Below are 19549 nucleotides of genomic sequence, written 5' to 3' on the forward strand. Positions count from 1 at the left end.
ATTTTAGGGCCTAAGGTCCTGAAATTTGGTATGGAGGTACAGTGGGCAAATACCCCTAGGCGTTTTTTAAATTTTTGTGATACAGGCTTTTAGAATGGTTTTATTTGAGTTTTTTGGCTGTGTTATAGCAAATGTATTACTGAGTTAGTGTGCAGTGTTACCACATTTGGGCATGAGTCATCACAATGGAATGCAGGGCATCAACCAATAGGCATGCAGCTTTCCTCTATTCTCCTTGCTGATTGGCTGTTGGAATTTAACAGGCTTAACTTAATTAATACCTGCTCAGATCCATTCCATACTGACAGTATGTCTGTATTCAAGTGTTTTGGTAGGTATTTCAAGCTTTCCTGCTCCAGCATTGGAATGCGGGGCATGAACACTTCTTTTTTTCTTGAAAATCAACAGTTTGCATTATGCAATTAAAAATCCTAACCAATAATGTAGGGAATAGCTATCCAACTGTTGTAGTCTTAGTTGTATGTTACTTCATACTATAGTTATATCAATGTAAAGCATTGTTTTCCCTTGTGTTTCTCATTCTTTCCCTGCCATGTCGTAAAATGTGGTGAAGCCATTGCTGTATTTGCTCCAAAGCAAATGTCGGCCTTTCTAGTTTATGTACTGGGTTCTTTAAGCTACATGTACATATGACATTTCAGTAGCCTTTCAGTTACTAGTACCTTCCTCATGAGCTACATCATGTATACCACTCGCTGTGTCATTGTGAGGTGGTAACAAGGATGCTGTGTAGATTGAAAATAAGGCACCTCAATTTTTTATGCAGATTTGTGTGGAGGTGTTATTACAATTTAATGATCCGTGGCCAAAGTCAATACCTAGCTATAGAAATAACAAATTGTACGTTGTTTTGATTAGTTACTCCCTAAGTCATACTTTTCTGAAAATTGAATGAAAAGATGTCATAAAATTCAGGATATAAATCTATCTCCAAAGTGAAACTGCTGGTATCAAGAAGATAGATGAGATTGAAGATCGGTTTTGACAGTTTTATCATGTGTTATTGTATTGAAGATTGAAAATTGTTTGACATGTTGACCAACCTGGTTATTATATGGTAAAAAAAAATCTTGCAAAAATCAGAAGACCAAGTGACCATATTGGTGTGGCCATAGAGAAATGGACAGACTTGCCTGATCATGAAAGGAAAGGTTGTAACAAGTTCTTAGCTAGACTACATGTCCTACATGTATGGTCTGAATTTTTCAGATTCTCCAAGATGTAATTGCAGGATGACTGATTTAAGGTTTCCTCTGTGATTTGAGAAGGGTGTTGGCATCGCGGCAATGTTAAGTCCGGAAGAGATGCCGCTATGATGTCCACAAGGTCAGAGTGATGACATGAGAGTATGGCGTGATGAGTATAAATATAACGCTGGCGCAAGGACAGGGTACGTGGCACAATCTGGTGGAGAGTTAGTCCAAAAACTAGAGCGTATACAGACGGATGTCAACAAACTTACCATGTTGACTATTTCAAGACATGACTCATTGTCGTAGCACGAGGCTATCAGCTGTAAAAAATTCTTTGACCGATTGGAAACAAGTCATGTCCTGTTTGAACTTCGAGTCTCCGCTATTTTTTTATGACGTTTGTCTGAACATTTGTTTATTCGCTTTTGATGAGGAATAAGGTCAGGGTCAGCAAGGACGTCCTTGGGGTTAGAAAAAATCTAACAAGGTGCTTCAAATTCTCTTCAGTTTTTATTGATCAAAGGTACGTATACGGGGTGTTTTGGCGTCGCTGCGGACTCTTAAGGACCGTAGAGAATTCTACACAGCCTCACAAAGGTCTCCTAGCGCTCCCGTGAGTTACCATGCAGCCCCACGAAGGCATGTTGTCTGTGGTCATTGCCTCCTAACTATGATGCGGAAGCGCCACGTAGCGGAATAAGTTGAAACTGACAACAGGTGAGCCAGATGTGACGTCATCGCATAGATTATGTTGATTAGCGCCAGGCACGTTTGAATCTACCTACCATTTCGCCCATTTAAAAAGAAATGGGTAATATTGCCAGACTATGAATAATATGGGAGACGCCACGCACAGTTACGTTGGTCCTCTGCATTGAAACCTGTTCGAGCGACCAGCAAGAGGGGTGTAATAACACAGATGTATTCAATAACAATTCAATTTTTTTTTAAACAACTACTAGTATTCAAAACCTTACACCATCCCCAGGTTTTCATTTCATATAATTCATAAGTATAATAATTTCGGGTTACTTACCAAGCAAAGTACCTGAATATGAATTACTGTGCCCCCCTCCCCCCCATGCACTGTGAGGTCTGGACTCCTGGGCCTTTATTTAGTCCACAATGTACTACAAATGAAGCGAAATCCAATCAAAACTGTCCTTTATTCACTCTTCTGAGGACTCACACGGTACAGGTGTGTTAATAGAATACAGTCACGTAATCGAAGCAACAAAGGATACCACGTACAAAAGTCAACCAAACATCAATGCATAAAAAAATTCAATGTCCTCGTGATGTTAAAGAAAATAATCTAAGCAAGTTATGTACTACAGAATAAAATATTTACGATGATCCTGATATGATGTGAAGACTTTGTCCACTGCATGTAAGGCAATGAAAAGGGATACAGCTAGCTGCATGGGATTTAGTTTTTTTGAAAGTCAGACCCAAATGCAAACACCGCAAAATGCAGAGACAGTTCATTACACAATGAAGCATGTGAGTCATCGCCGATGCATTTCAAAGCTCCTCTTCAAGATTCTAGTCATGCACGAGTTCCCCGCACGTTCACGGATGTAGACCCAATTCCCCAAGGGGAATGACATCACTTTATCTGCTCTTGGCTTTCGGCCGAGGTAGCGGTGGTCGATGACATTGTAGTCATATATACGCGGAGATATCCCCCACCCTAGCCCCATTTTGTTCAGGCTGATAGTCAGTGGAGGAAGAGACCCGAGAGAAAACCGGTGTCTAAAGTTTCGCGTGTCTCCACTACGTAGAACCATCTCTTCAGTCAAGTCGGAAATGACGTCGTCTAAGAGGCCGGAATGACGAAGGAAAGGAGGAAGCGAGGCATTTGGAGACAGGGCATCTCCACCCAGCCCCCGGAACATGGACTCTACTCTGTCGTCGATCGCCTTTTGTAAACTTTCATCCTCCCGAATGTCCTGTTCAAATTTTGTCAGGAGATTTTGCTTTTCCTCTGAGCTGAGATTTTTCCACCAGGTTTGCAAATCCTGGTTTCCGGCCAGTCTTCTCATCTCGCGCAACACGTGGTCGGGAACGACGTCTTCTATATTTCCGCCCGCTGCTCCCTCCAAGATGGCTTCCATGTTTTGCACTATGCTACGTACAGCCTTTTCTCTCGCCGTGTGCTTCGCTTCTTCCATCTGCATTTCTCGCTGTAGCTCGCGCAGCCGCATCTCTCTCTCTACCGGGTCAAGACCTTTCAGTTGTTCTTTGGCCGCATCCATCGTCTCTTTTTGGTACATTTTTCTCTGCAACTCAGCCATCTTTGCTTCCCTCTCTTCAGGTTTCAGGCTACTCCACCATTGTTTGATGTCCTTTCCGCCTGCCATTTTTCTCAACTCATCGAGGTAGTCTTTTGGCATCGCCTCTTCCAAGTTATCTGCGATAACCCTCCCTGATAGGATGTCCTCAATTTTCCCGACCTTTTCTGCAACATTTTGTGCGGTTTCTTTAAATGCCTCTCTTGCTTCCTGTAATCTCATTTCTTTCTCTATCGCTAGAAGTCGTTCTTGCCTTTCTGCGGGATCCAAGCCCTGCATGTCTTCATTCGCAAGACGCAGCGTTTCCTTCTGCTGCATCCTTTTCTGAAGGTGCTTCATCTTCTCCTCTCGCTCCTTGGGATCTAAGCTATCCCACCACTTCTTCAAGTCTTTTCCGCCCGCCATTTTCTTCAACTCTTGTAGGTATTCACTTGGTATGGCTTCTTCAATATTATCTACGTCTACCTTTCCTGACAAAATGTCTTGAAGTTCATCAACGGTTCTAGATATCTCCCGAACTTTATCATCTGACAGTGTTGGCACTCCAACTCTTCCCGTTTCCCTCTCTTGGCGCAACTCTTCTTTATGGTGCATTCGTCTTTGGAGCTGTTGCATTTGCTCCTCCCGTTGTTCAGGATCAAGACTATCCCACCATTCCTTTAAGTCCTTTCCTCCAGCCATCTTCTTCATTTCTTCCAAATACTCGCTTGGTATCGCGTCTTCAATGTTGTCCACTTTCACTTTCCCTGACAAGATGTCTTCTATCTTCTTGGCATTGTCTGAGATTTCCTTAGCCTTTTCCTTCGAAACAGCCTTCCTGCGACCTTTTGATCCACCTAGGCCTCCCTCGTCCCTCCCGTCTTCTCCACTGTCACCGTTGTCTCCAAGCTGTCCCGGTCTGCCTTTGTTTTTGATGGGAGGCAGTTTAGTGCCCTTCTTCCCTCTGTTTGCTTTCCCCACTGAAGTCTCATCCTCGCCTTCTGAATCCAACATGTGATCACTATTCTTACCTTTCTTGCCCATTTTCTTTTTCAACTTCTTCCCACTCATTGTATCAAGATTGTCTTCGTCGCTATCATCTGAATCATTATGACCTATCCTGCCCCCTCCTCGCCTTCCTTTGCCCTTTCTTGTCGGCTTTCCCGCCGTTTTAAGATCATCATCTGTCTCATCCTTCCTTCCTCTGACAGATTTTCTGCGCGCAAGTGATTTCGCAGGGCCGTTCGCCGTGTCACCATCGCTGTCGTCACCTAAACCGGAGTTCTTACGATTCCTGGAGGTTTTTCTACTCCTCGGCTGGTTTTCACCACCTGTTTTGCCTCGTCTGCCAAGACTTCCCTTGGTCTTTCCATGTGCGGAATCGTCGTCACTCGCGCCTTCCTCCAAGATTCCCGCCATTTTGGCTTTCTTCTTGTACACTCTTTTGTTGAGCTGTTTAAGTTTTTGTTCTCTCTCTTCAGGAGTTAGCTTGCTCCACCACTGTTTCAAGTCCATGCCGCCGGCCATGGCTCGCAGTTCCTCCAAGTACTCCTCTGGCATGGAGTCTTCCACGTTGCCTTCAATCTTGCCAGAAAGGATATCCTGAAGTCTCGCGATATTCTGCGAAACCTCCTGCTTTGTTGCCTCGGCATGCATGGCCATGGCTGAGTTCCTGCCTAGTCTTGAGCTCACAGAGTCCGCATTGTCGTCTTCTGCCGTGCCCCGTCCTTCGTCAGAGCTTGAATTTTCGTCTCCTTCCTCTATTCGTCTCTCGGCGTTCCACCTCCGGCCTCTAGACCTTCGTCTTCCCGGCTCCCCGCCGAGCTCTTCGGTGAACTCGTCATCACTAATCTTCACCTCAAGGTCTAAGTCAATTTCACCGAATTCATCAACCTCATGAGACGTTTTCAGCTTCCCCTTCTTCAACTTCTGTAGCCTCTTCTTTTGTTTGGAAACCGTGGTCTGTAGCACGTCGACGTCTCCTAGTAACTTCTTGTTAAGTTTCCGCAACTTTTCCAATTCTTTCTGTAACTTGAGCTGAGCCTTACGTTGTTGCGACTCTTCCTTTCTTTTCTGCTTCTCGAGTTTTCTTACCTTGCGGGAGAGCATCTGATTTTCTTCATCCTTTCTTTGTGCCTTTTCCTTCAGGACTCCAATCGTCTCCTGGCTCTTGTACACAGTCAGGGCCTCTTTGTCTTTAGCTGCGACCTCCCGTTGTAAGGCAACATCACGCTCCTCCCGGAACTTCTGCCATAGCAGAACGTTGGGAGGTGGTGATCTTGCGTCTCTTGCTCGCTGGTTCAACATTGTGAACTTGTCAGGTAAGTTCTGTACTATGTCGACGCAATTCCATCGCCGTTAAGAGGGCTGTACGCACAGGGTTTGGGGCTGCAACCAAGCGGGAAACACTCTTCAACCCATGGTCTTAGTGTTACCTGTTGGAATAAAAGCAAACGACTGGTGTTATTTTGGTGTAATCATCCATTCATTGAAAGGTTTTCCTGATCACTAAAATAATGGTTTGGAGATGCATAGATGTTTATATTCCTAGGAAAAAACACAGCGAACGCCTCAATTTGCGAACCTTTCACGAACATTAAATGTCCTTTTAATAGGGAACGCTCTGTTTGCCTTTCTAACAGTGTGTACCTCTTCGAGAAAGGAATACGATTCGAGCAGCTAGTTCTACCCCGCAACGCCACACACCTTAAGGACCTACCCTTTCTTCGCTACTGTAGATGTTACGTGTTCTCTCTGTTTTGAGTGTAAGAGGTACCCGACTGAACTTTTCAGCGACAACTATAAGGTTCATACATCGGTAGCCGAAAACTGTATCTATGGAGTCTTGACGCGCCCCATAAACAAAACATACCTACACACCTACACGTAGCGTCTACATACCTCCAAATAGTGCGGGAACAAATATTGTTTTCGTTACCCATTAACACCTTAAACGTATTTGGGGACAAACGTGGATGGTGTGGCACCATACCTAATGAGTGGATATTGGTGGTGGACTACTATCCCAAAGCTGCGCGAAATTGGACAGCTTAATCCGTTACCACAGACCGGAATGAGGCGCCATTGTCCCGCTGTTTTTAGAAACGTGCCCTAACCCGACAACCGCTAGTTGGCAGGTTGTACAGCACTGAAGTGTTTGTATAGGTCCGGGTCATCATTTATCACTGCTCCCTTTTTCTGCCCAGTATTCAGGACCCTTGCGGCATGTCGAGGCATGGCAAACCCTGGGCCAATTAAACAGCCATCAATGCCGTTTGTAGAATAGAAAACCTGTCGAGAACAAACGTTCTTTTAGAAATGCCTGTCTCTGGCCTTTTGGTTCTGGTAGTACAAAGACAACACTGTGTGTAGCGAATGAAAACAGAGCGTTGAGGCGAGACGACCAAGTCATACAACATGCTACAGTTTTCTGATCCTTCGCAAGATATCATTTTTAAGGTACCTCGGTTTCTGGTGGACCTGTAATGTGGGTAAATCTTATGGAACTTTAAGGAGGTTGTTTTCGACCGCACGTAAATGTTTTTCTATGTGCAGTTTACTTAGAAAACAATCCACACAAACACGACAGAGAATGGCAAACTTTGACGCAGGATGACCGGAGATTTTAAGAACATGTCACAGTACGTACCGTACGCGTGACCGCCTCTGTTCAGTTCCCTCCATACAGTGAAAATGCGGTCCTCGTGACGGCATTAACTTATCAAACAATTAGTCTGCCGATCAATGAAAAATTGATTTGCCTGCATTAGTTGGCCTGTACATGGCTATTGGGGTGCATCTGACCGCGTTCTAATTTCTTACACAATAGATATGAATAAATGATACATGTACTAGTAACCGCGCTGAATCACATGAAGCTATGTGTACTTTCCATTGCATTACTATCTTTATTCTCTCTCCTTATTCTCTTCGTTTACTTTCATTTCATTAATAAATGGAATATGACTATTGATTGTTGTGATTAGGTGACTTTAGTTAAATCTTATGGTTGTTTTCTCCGCATGTCAATAGGCTCAGATGTGTTTCTTATTTACTAGTAAATCATGACATAGTGATTCATTTCGCGGGTGTGCTTCTAAAGGTTACTCTTGATGACCCTTCTATGACACTCTTGCGGTAAACCACACTCAGCCTTTGGGAACAGCTCTCTGTCCAGACTGATAAATTATGCATGCTTGTCTTTATAAGCGTCGTGTTATTCATAAGGCCGTATGATTATCTTTTTCGCACGCTATATGGTAGTTATGAATGGCGCTATATGATATATGACGATTGCAAAATCCATGTTAATTGTACAAACCGTAACATAAATTGACATCCTTTCGACTTGAACTCACGACAACCTCTTGCATGTTGTGTTTGAACGTTTTATAGCCGGTATCCTGGACCTTTATTGACTCTGTATCCACGCACTTCTGGCTTGTTAAGCATGTTGTATTTCACGTTTACATGTAATATGAGGCTGGCGACAAATGACCGGTGTATAATTGGACTTGCCGGTAACCGTTACACTACTACAGACCCACAAAGCAGTGTTAACTTCAAGAACAGCGTTTCATGAAGGAAATGAAACTCCATCTTAATACAGGTGGGAGGACGGCTTTGGAAATTCTATGGCGAAAATACAACCTCCCAAGCACTCAGGAGCTCTCAGAAAACTAAGTAGTGCTTTAAAATTAGATCGCGTATTTCAGAATCGTTCTGGAGTCCAGAAAACGATGCAAGAGGAATTTTTGTTGCCGGCCATTTCCGTCCAATTACCGTACAATCTACAAACATATTACCTGTTCGGTCATCCCAAATACCAACGTATGTAATGTAATGTACATGTACGTCAGTTATTCCGCGATCGAGAACTATCATATCGTGGTGATAGAATCCCTAGTTATTTTCATCACACAGATGTGTACGCGATACGGAGATTATCCAGTGCTAGCTAGAAACATGGCTTGTGACGATAGGGGCTTACATACATTAACTATCCATGTACTTTTGGTCACGCCGTTCAATTTTAGCAGCCTTTGAATTGAGACCGAGGAACAGGATTAGGCTGTCAAATCAGGAACTCAATAGAGGGAAGATTGCTTGACAATAAAACCCAGCTTAGCCACGGAGAAACGTCAAAGTTGGACCACTGTACTCCAGGCAATTTGGCAACTTGTGGTCAGAACAGCTGACTAGTACGATAACAGTTTATGGCCATTAAGTACCTCGCCAGTCCACTTAAGCCAACATGTTACAATCCCCGAGAAATAAACACGCCATTAGCGTCTGTACGTCTTCCAATGTTTCTGCCGTGCACAACTCATCAGGGGTTACCGCCTTCATTTGCGGACTGGCGGTGTTCCCGGGCGTTAGAAGACTGTCGGAGAAGCACTGTGTCGTGTGTGTTATCTTTACCTGTGTAGCTTTTGCTCCGAAGGTTTCTCCTGTTTGGAGGACAACATTACATGCACATCCACACACATCACGGTGTCGCACAGGCGTACACGGAGCCGGCCAGGTAGCTCACCTTTAACAAGGATATCTAAGTAAGTTTGTAACATTCGAACTCACCTGTCTTCAAACAGCAAATGTTGTCTTCACTTGTTCCCGGAGACGTAAGTGCCGTCCGTACAGCACGCCGTGGTGTGAACAAGATGTCGGTCACTGCAAAAACACAAAAATTCCCCTGGGCAACGGGCCGCCGTAGATACCGCAAACGTAGCGGGATTTGTCATACAAAGGCGACCGGGAACAAGCAGCCACAAAGAGAATGGTTTACACACGCCGTTGCAAATGTCAAAGAAGCCAAAGAAATTGTGTACACTTTGGTTGAGTATTAGCGGTGGGTAATTGAGATAAAGAGCCGCTTCAGTTGTGTGGTGCCCGTCGGAAAGTCTTAGGCCAGTCCACAAAAGACTAGAGCCAGTCTCTGCACACAACATCATGTCATGTGGGATCCGTTGGTTTTCTGAATGTAGCTTTCTACTCTACGATTTTATTTCTGAGAATAGTGCTAAGTGAAGATGGTAATATTTAGTTCTTGGGAACAAGAATTATCCCTCATCATGTAGTAATCGTTCTTGATATCTAAGAAATAACAACTAGCGCAAACAAATCGTACGCAAGGGTCTGATCTGATCGGTTCTTAATGTTGATAAACGACCTCTCATCGCTGCGGCATCTTTTGTACAAATGGTTACTTCTCGCCTGACAGGCGGTCGCCATGGTAACGTGTGGGACGCCATGGCGCCTGACGACCCTCCGACTCATGCAAATTTTTGTCGTACCTTTGGTCGTACCGTGGTGATACGTGATGTTTTGTTATCGTAAGAGGTCCGTGTACGGAGGTTTATTCACGGCGTGAAAGCTCCCCTTTTTCGTGCGTGTTCTCAGTACGAGCTTTCCTTTCTTATACAGACAAAGTTTCTTACACTACCTAAGATAGGACTCCTACAAACCTCTCCACTAAATGTCACGGCAAAAGTCGATGGGGTCGCGGGGTTAACTGATACAGGGCTTCGTTTGCCATTTGTCCGGTTCATTTTGATGAATGGTACTTGTAGTCAAGGAACCCAGCAAGTTCCGTGTCAACAGTCGGCTACCTGCTCACACGTACAGCGGACGGAGTGTTAAGGGCACCATAAAAGGCTTACGACAGAAGCCGCGTAATTAACAACCAAACAATTACACTGTATAAAAAAGTTTCAACCTTTCCTTTTTATATTCTTTTCCCAATTTCTTTATCCATCTCTGTATGCACGCTCTTTTACGTGCAGTGTCCGATCTGCTGCATGCAGGCTTGCGGTGTTGATTCAGCTGTTACATAGGCTGGGGCGTAGTTGCGACGTACGTCTACTGTTATAATCTATAGCAGTACATGCAATACACAACAAGTTTGGACGAGCACTTTTTATTAACGCACTTTTCCGACAGGAAACTCTTGTAATCTATTCTGTTTACTATGGCATCGTTTCCGTGTGAAGATATCTTTGTAATAAAGGTACCTTAAATAAACGTAAATACGTCCATGATTCGCGATGCTGAATAATTGAATCATAATTGGAAGAACAAGACGTCCTATAGTCTAGTCTATATTTTGGTTACTTGAACGGACTAACGGTCTTAAGAACTTATCGGCATTAGCAGATACGTACATAACTGTCAAGTTGTATATATTTAAGTAGTCTTTACAAATGATATACATGTTAATGTCAATAAATGTCATAACAGCAAATACACATTGCTTAATGTTACAGAAATCTCCATTTGTCAATGCTCCACATGATTTCTGTACGATGTACCATTCTAGTAATTCTTCCAACAGAAAGTCAATCAAGTACTTGTTTGGAAAAAAAACAACCAATGTGTTGATTGAGAACCTATCTAAAAGTGACAAAGTGGAACGTACAGTTGTTGGTCACCTCTTTCGTATTCACAATATTTTGTCAATGCGTTTTGTCAATACGTTGTAGACCCCTGCGTCATTTACACAACTGATGCATGTTCTGCTAGTTCTTTATAACATGGTACACAGATAACGGAATCCGGACCGTCGTCCGCATCTGATGGTTCCAGGAATATGATGTCTGGGTCCGACCTAAGACTGATGAGGCTTTCTTTGGACGCACTATCTATCACGTTCGGACCATTGTTTGCTGTGGTGTATTGTCTGGTGCACTTCTGGCGTGTCTCGTCGGCTTCTTTGCTAGAGTTCATCAGGGGCTCGGAGTTTTCTGGCGTGACCTCGATATCACGGTTGACGTATATTGGCGGATCGTGATCAGGTGTGACGTCCGCTTCTAACTGAGCGTCGACGTCAGTTTCAATATCCACGTCCACCTTAGTTGCGTCGGTTCCGTTACGATGAGTCATGTCCTGTAAATCCGGGGCACACTTCATCCCGGGCCCACCATCATCATCATCATCGTCTTTCCATCGTGTGCTGACGTCATCACATGTGGGGTCGTACACGACGTCAAAGTGTCCCTTTTCCTTCCTCTCCTGTCGCTGTTTCCGGCGCTTTTTGCGGATGAAGTGAACTACAACGACGTACACAACTGCCCAGAAGAGCACGGCGACACACACGCCCGCCACCAGGCCTGTGCCGCTAATGGCGTCCTTGCCGTTGTCAACTCGCCCTAGGACTACGGAAAGAAAAGTATATTTGTCTCGAAAAAGAGACCAACTAACGTTACAGTAAAAAATGCTGCTGTTCGTTTCATCTGGTAGCCATCTGAAAAAGAGACTCTCATAGAATAACGCAAGGGAGGACGGGAAAAGTGCATTTTTTTGGACACAAAATTAAAGAAGCACAATGCAGATTAATCTCCTCTCTATTGTAATAGTCAATTTCAGTGTCATGATTTGAAACGTGAGACAGCACAAAAGTGCTGAATGACTGGAAGTACTGCCCACCTGATGTCTCGTTTGCTCCCGTTGTTGCTGCCGCCGGTGGTGTCGGACTGGGGCCTACAGGTGGTTCAGAGAAAACACAAGAGAATGAAATATCTGGCAACCTTACTGGGTATAGACTACACAACAGGAGACAACAGCTGCATTTTAAATACTTCAATCACCGTGCTTGCTGTACACGGCACGCGAAAGGTGATTGATAACTACATCTATGAATCTCTCGCAACTCTGTTCAGAAGCATGCCGACGTAGTCTCTAGAGAAAAGCCAAGTTTTCATTCTTCAAACAGCAGGTAAACAAGCTCATGTACCAAGCTTTAAATGAAAGGCCCCTACCTGAACCTCCCATTGAAGGCGTCATGGCCGACGAGGGACCAAACGTGGGTACAAGCGTTACAGGTAGAGAAGATGCGGTTTGTGCAGTAGGCAGAGTGGAGTACGATGGGGAAAAAGCTGTGCATGAGTTTCTGTGTTAGTAATGTTAGTAGTACCTCTAGCGAATAGCTAATAAGAGTATGTAACCACGAGGGTAGGCACCAAAATATGTAGCACGAGGTTGACTATCGAAGGGAAATGTTAAGCTTGATTAGTGCTAGCATTTTCTCGATTTTACAACTTTAAATGTCAGAAAGGCATGGTCGTGTACTACGTCCATCATTTCCTTGACGTTTAATTGCCTTGTAATTTCGCTCATTTGTGTGATTTACAACTTCGTCATGTTTTCATGTCGAATTTCTTATAATGTATTTTTATTAAGTCTAAACTAAACAAGACATGAATTTTAGGTATTAACGGGACGGTTAAGCGGTTAAGAGTTACTTTGCCCAACTGATATGACACATATGGGCGGTTGACAATGTTAGTGAGGCCCAAAGATTTCAAATGTAAACCGAAATGAAAACAGTAAATAAAAAAGCGCACATCTCTCTATGTTGCTGCATCCATCTAGAGACAAACAGAGACGATTAAAGGGTAAAAGGACAACAGGTTGTAAAGACTGATATATAGGAGAAAGACTCTAACATGAGAACTTTTAAAGCCTACTTTGTCCCCAGCACCTGCACACCCCACTTACTTGTTGATGCCTCTGTGAATTGCGTTGTTACCGCTGCTAATGGCGTTGTAGTCGTTGCCAACGGCGTTATGGTTGAAGTCGTTGTAGCTGCGGTTGTTGGAACGGTTGTTTGTGCAGGTGTCACACCTTATGAATTGAGGAAATTCACAAAGATGTCTTATATCATTTTCCAATTATTCGTTTAAGAAATTGCCCTTGTAGAATTCTTAAGTTGCCATGGTTTTGCAATGTAGATACACAAACACACACACACGCGCACCACACACACACACACACACACACACACACACACACACACACACACACACACACACACACACACACACACACATCGCCGATGTATATGTACTCACTTGGCACTGGACATGACCCATTAACTATGGCCACGTCATCAATAGCAATGTCTCCGAACGCGCCATTTCCTCGTGCAGCTTCGAAAACGATCTGTAGAGATGATATTGTACAGTTCTGTTAAACAAATCTTCGACTTCTACTTTTTTCAATGATAAAAACATGCATCTCACGGTGATATCGTTACTAGACATAAAGCAGCTATCAAGACTACCATGAAAATATTTGTCACTCCAATCTTAGTGATGATGCTACCTGATGTACCTGAAATTCATCGTCTGTCACAAGTGGCGCTATCGCCATGTACCACATGTCCCCCAGGGATCCGCTCTTGGACCACGTCAGAGTAAGAGTGCCTGTCTGTTTCACGTACACCCTCAGGCTGCCTATATTCGCCCCGTACATGTGGTAGAAGAACGTCAGACACATGGAAGTTGTTGGGGGATAGCGGGGACTGAGCAGCCGGGCGGCGTCACCCTCGCTGAGAGGAACGCCATCACTGCTGGTTTCCATGTACATGTAGTGTCCTAAAGAGAGACGGAGAAAGTAAACGCTTTCATAGGCGATCTAAGGCTGAATAGATTTAGTTTCAACATCATGGACTAAATAAAGCAGGTCCAATGGCCCATCCGTAAGTGACCCCATAAGTTAGATTTCACCATGGCCATATTCCCTGATCTAACGTACCGGCATCTGTGCCCAGAGTGTGATCGGCGGACGGACCGGTCCCAGCGCTGGGCGTGCCTCCCTGTTGGCGCGTCCACTGCAGCTGGTCCGTCTCGTCCTGTACATAACCGCACAGGTCCGACGTCTCGTGCTCAAAGTCACAGTCGTATTGCAGGGCAGTGTCGGGCGTGTCTGTGTGAAATGGGTATGGGGAAAATTAAAAGTCTACTTTTGGTTTTAGACATAATTGACACCTTGTGGCGCATGCGCAGTGATATCCACTTAGTACCGTGGTTGATACGTACAAGTTTCTACGCCCTGCTTTAGCTGCGGCAAACCTGCAACACAGACTCAGCTAACAAAAGCGATGTAGAATCTTGTGCGCATCGGCCACGGTAACTTAGAACGGGCTGTTCACATGCTACCACGCGCTGCAGCTAATCTGTAAATCAATGACTTACACAGGCATCTGAAAACACACAAAGCTGCTAGATAGTAGACATATAGAAGCCATCTTTGAGTAACCGATTGAAAAGCAATGGAGTAGAACTAAGTTAAGAGTTCTCTCACCTGCATCAGCAATAACGATGTCGTCTAGAGCAATGTCTCCCGCTATGCTTGAGCCTCTCGTACCAACAAATACAAGCTGAAAAACACATGTGCCAGTCATTGATGTCGCGTATTCCTTGCCCAATGTGAATAACGTACAGTCAATGAAATTAGGAAGAGGATGGTAGACATGTACAGACTTACGTTATACGCCGATTGTTGCGGGATCACCACTGAGGCATGTATCCACCGGTCGCCTTGGTTCCCGTCCTTGACCCACAGTAGTCCGTCATCGCCAAGGGTGCCTCCTGTCGGAACTAGGAAGAGCTGCAATTGCCCCATGCCGCCAGTTAACCTGTTGCCATACATGTTGTACCAAAACGTGAAGTTTTGGTCTACTGACGCGTCTACTGTGGGGCTTGTGAGCCATGCCTGTTCACCTTGAACTCCGTAGCTGGCATCCGTGTGGAAGTAGTATCCACCTGGTATAGACGGGAGAAGGGACAAATATCAGTGCCCTTTGAAAAAGTTCTGTTAATGTCGTAACAGTTCCTGCGAACGTGTGCCATATTGCGTGTCTACATGTTCGCGTGGCGTACTGAAACAGGAAATGTCCTAAACATGACCCTCGCCTCCCTGGGAAACCTCTCGTAGATAACGTGTTATCACTGACGCCTTCTTGCAGCAGTGATTTGCTTGGACACCATAAGATAAGATGAGCTACGTTATTCGTCTCTCTAGCTGCTTTCAGATACGGGTGTAGGAAGGGTGACTTATATATCTAACAGGACACATCTGATTAACCCCTAGGCCCTGCAACACACTGAGTTTGTTTTCAACTTAGTTAAACAACAGGGCATTACAATGGGTCGGTATATTGTGTTGTACTTGAATTTATAGCCCGTGAGCAACAGCCTGCTATATTCGGAAGATACAGGGTGTACTAACGATATTGTATGCCAGTTGTATGATCAGCGGAGGGCCCTGTGCCAGGTGTCGGGCTTCCGTAGTTCAGTCTAGTCCAGTAGAACGCCCCGCTGCTCGGGACCGCGGAGGCGGCCCAGCCACAGCTGCCGGAGTCAAAGTCGCAGGTCTGGGCAGCAACACCTGGTGACGCAGATAACAGGTTTAAACTGACCATATCATTTGAGTCTTTACGGTATTAATAAATTTCAACTCTTGGGTAAACCTGGAACTGCCATGACTCAATTGGTTCAAGCATATGCCATAACGGTATACTGCTCTATTTATTCTTCGAAAGCATTCATGTATATTAGGCAAGCCTGGAGCCACTGATGATCACTGATGTCAATGTTGGCGTTTTTATCTTGCATTGGTGAGATCAAGCACTAGTATTACCAGTACTAGTAACCATGGTGACTGCCGGTACCGGTGTCACCTGCAGGTCATTAACCTTATTTTTTCAGGAAGATGCGGAAGAAGAAGAGAAAGAAGAAACCGACCAACAACAATATATGTTTCCTTCTGCGAAGGTGCAAAGGTAAACACAAGAAAGGTACTCGTAATCATCTCATAAAATCAAACGACTAGGAGAGATAAAGCATTTTAGGTGGGTTTGGGGTATAGATTTTCCCTTAGGACTTTGCTCAGACAGTGTGTCTAGATAACTTGCATATATCTACTGATAACGTTACCTGTTGGTATTGGTATGTTTTGGTATTTTGGTGTTGGTATTTTCAAAAGTTGGCGACCGGTTTATAAATAATATCTAAAGGCGTTCAAACACTCTTGTCAGTCTTATGTGCCCGTCATTCTTTCTCCCCTCCAACCTGTTCTTTGTAAAGAATTGAAACTCAGCCTGAGGCTCAACCACCATTTACCTGACGTCAATAAAATTACCCGCATGCCAAATCTGAGCTTTAAACTCACAAGCGGATTTGTGTTCTACTGCTCTACCCTGTTATCATGTGTATCATGAAGAATTGACTGGAATGTTAACGATGGCAGATTACCCTTGATTTACAGATTTGCGTGAAAAAAACATGACTGGACATAACAAAACTGTACCCATTTTTTGCTTGATTATTGTTACGACATCTACAGACAAACGGAATTCCGAATTATCTGGATCACGTACTTATAACGGATCTAACTCAAATCAGATAGCTACAGGGACTGGAACATCGGCCTGCCGCCAAATTAATGTTTAAACAATCACAGCTACACAGATAAGGGAAAAATTCGCCAAACAAATCTCTGACCTGAAACGTGTGAACTTTACTTATGGAGCTCGGCTTTGGGCCAAGGCCTTAAAATCACAAGTCTCACTATACATCACTCACTATATCACACAAAGGATAAATCTTACCTTAATGAAACTATCGTAACAGCAGATAATCAACGTAGCACTATGTAGTCATGTTTTCTTTTCACGTTTAAGGTCATGAAATGACTAACTCTGTGCCGGTACCCCTGTACTTAAAAAGCCTGTTTTATAAACTGTCATTTCTTGTTTTCTCACGTTGATTCTAGGTCATGTTGTAGATCCCTTTGTCAACGTTTTAGTTCCCCTCAACTAGTCATGGCTACGCACACAACATGGATTCGAAGTGTTCTGTTTGTTTTCAGAAAACACGTAAGGTGAAGTTCCTGTTTACGTGGATACTGTAGCCTAGGGCAAGTGAAATAATTATGGAGACAGTGCTTGACGTCTGTATCCTATAATGACATGTCACGTAGAAAATTACCTAACAACGATTCTTCTTTCATTGGAGACGGGCTGAAAAAATAGAACTTGACTATGTATAGAAAACGAAAAGGAACATGACACAGATATCGATCTGTCACTTTGTCTGAGTTTTGGCCTCCCTCCCAAAGTTTTCCCCCTGTCTCTATTTTGATCTTTATTCTATCCCACACACCGATTGAAACAACAGGAAACGTTATGATTCCGATTTCTTCATAACTTAACTTCACCCTCTCACTTTCGAATAAACCTTTATATTTTGCGGCAACAAAAGTCTTAGATATAGATAAGGATATGTGGTCTGGTAAACTTTTGACGAAAAGCCTAAGTTTGTTGAATCATTTCCTCTGTTCCTTGTCAAGCTGCCAGCGCGTGTGAGACTGTGTGTGGTCAAGTTTCATGCCTCACGTACAAGTTTAAATCTATAGATTTCTGGGCACAAACATATCCTCAACCTTATGTTTTCACGTTTCCCCACGGTCACTAACTAACACACGGATTTATCAAACTGCCCTCATCTCTACTTCTTGAGAGTCACTCGAAGGACCCCTCCCTTAATTATGTTCGGTTGCTTCAAAATCGCGTTAACATTATAAATTTGCCACCATTACAACAGCTTATACTGCCCATTAGTGGCATACAAATCAAGACGAAATCTCTCCTCTTTACCAGGGAAACAAGTAATAGCCTTAAAACACGTCAGACAAAATGGATGACCAGGGAAGCCTGCTGTACTTTGATAAGCCTCAAACCTATTCTTGTGGGAACACCAACGACCGGTCATTTTGTCAAATCCCCACTGTAGTTCCTTTCTAGAAATCTACCAGTCCTTTATCCGACCTGTGTTGGAGTATGGGTCCCCCGTCTGGGCCGGTCTTCCGCGTTGTCTGTCAGACGAGGTGGAAAGAATTCAGAAGCTGTGCCTCAGATTTGATATTGTTTCTGTCCGCTAGGAGACGCGAAATTTGTTCTTGATACTCCGAGGGACAGGTCACGTCTGTGTTTTTGGCAGGTCACGTCTGTGTTTTTACATGCAGTCAAACCTGTACAAGTGACCACCTCTAACGATATAAAGAACCACCTGGTCAATGTGATCAAATTTCAGTGCTTTGATGGTTCCTTATTTTTTTAGCTGACTTTTCCCATTGACATAAGCATGCCTATAGTGGCCCCTGTCCACATAGACTAGGTTTTATCGGTCGACTGAGTAGCCTCCTTGGGTCGTTTTGACTGCACCACCTGTTGAACTTCAAGTTCCTTTTTGTTTTGACTGTTCCCAATCTGTCCAGAATCTCTCACGCATTAAGTACCAGGCTCAGTGGTCACGATCGTGGCAGTATGTGCGTGTTCTTTCGGATGAAACTTCTGCTGCAACTACACCACAGGTACTAATCATCGAAAACACGCTTGCCCTTTCTCTAGAGGCAGTTTGGTTGGTTCTTTCTCTGTGTGCTGAAATATGACCCTCATTGAATGCGGGCCCAGCGGCTAAACAAAAATGCCTATCCAAGCAGAGCGATGATTGACTACCAGACCGTTTCGATGAATGCAAAACACGATTAATACAACCCGCTACCGCCCTCGGACTTGGCAACATTCAATAAATCTAAGTTGACCCTTTCCTAAACAACAAATAAAACGGACGGACAGTGCTGTGCAGTGTCACATGTTACAATGCAGCTGTGACAGTATCGACATTAGGTCTGTGTGACTTTTTTGACAACATGTCTAAGTAGGTCTAATTAGTAACTCATGACTGAGTCAGGCCAGTGGTTGTAGCCTGGTATCCAGCCTTGTTAGCTTTAGTCCGCTACCCAAGATCCGCTCCCCGCCGTAGCCTGGTATCCAGCCTTGTTAGCTTTAGTCCGCTACCCAAGATCCGCTCCCCGTTGGCGGGGAGCGGATCTTGGGTAGCGGACTAAAGCTAACAAGGCTGGATACCAGGCTACAGTGGTTGTGCTTTACTTCGTTAAAGCATCAGCTGTGCTAACAGAAACAATGTCAGACAAAACCTTATCAGTCTGATATTGTTTTCTGTCCGGTCCCTCTAACAGGGTTCATTGTTGACCTGCCTTACAACAGTGAATGAATTGTAGTAATGACCATGAACTATCTATTTTTTAAACATAATCAGTACTGGCAGATCGGGTCGGACCAAGCCTGTCGAACGGTGTCACACCCAAGGTGGCAGGACCAAAGTTCACCTGTCGATTCCGTGCTGGGCTGTGCTGGGTCCTTCGTCTACTCAAAGCTTGGTTTACCAATTCGCATAGTTTTGTCCCGAAAGCGTACAAATA

At 44.2% G+C, this 19549-nt stretch overlaps 2 protein-coding genes across 2 annotated transcripts; both read right to left on the reverse strand.

Moving 5' to 3' along the window:
* Nucleotides 1–2366: 2366 nt before the first annotated feature.
* Nucleotides 2367–9348, reverse strand: LOC109469761 (axoneme-associated protein mst101(2)-like). Its single transcript, XM_019768375.1, has 2 exons — nt 9065–9348; nt 2367–5922 (listed from the first exon to the last, which is right to left on the reverse strand). Exon 2 carries the CDS (start codon nt 5792–5794, stop codon nt 2723–2725), a length of 3072 nt encoding a protein of 1023 aa, XP_019623934.1. The 5' UTR covers nt 5795–5922; nt 9065–9348; the 3' UTR covers nt 2367–2722.
* Nucleotides 9349–10978: 1630 nt separating this feature from the next.
* On the reverse strand, nt 10979–16895 carry LOC109469649 (MAM and LDL-receptor class A domain-containing protein 1-like). Its single transcript, XM_019768184.1, has 10 exons — nt 15494–16895; nt 14750–15027; nt 14567–14642; nt 14018–14188; nt 13595–13857; nt 13333–13423; nt 12980–13105; nt 12241–12357; nt 11909–11962; nt 10979–11637 (listed from the first exon to the last, which is right to left on the reverse strand). Exons 1-10 carry the CDS (start codon nt 15684–15686, stop codon nt 10979–10981), a joined length of 2028 nt encoding a protein of 675 aa, XP_019623743.1. The 5' UTR covers nt 15687–16895.
* Between the last annotated feature and the right edge of the window lie 2654 nt (nt 16896–19549).

The sequence above is a fragment of the Branchiostoma belcheri genome, unplaced genomic scaffold (genome assembly GCF_001625305.1).
Source record: "Branchiostoma belcheri isolate BF01 breed outbred unplaced genomic scaffold, Haploidv18h27 scaffold21, whole genome shotgun sequence".
Lineage (NCBI taxonomy): Eukaryota > Metazoa > Chordata > Leptocardii > Amphioxiformes > Branchiostomatidae > Branchiostoma > Branchiostoma belcheri.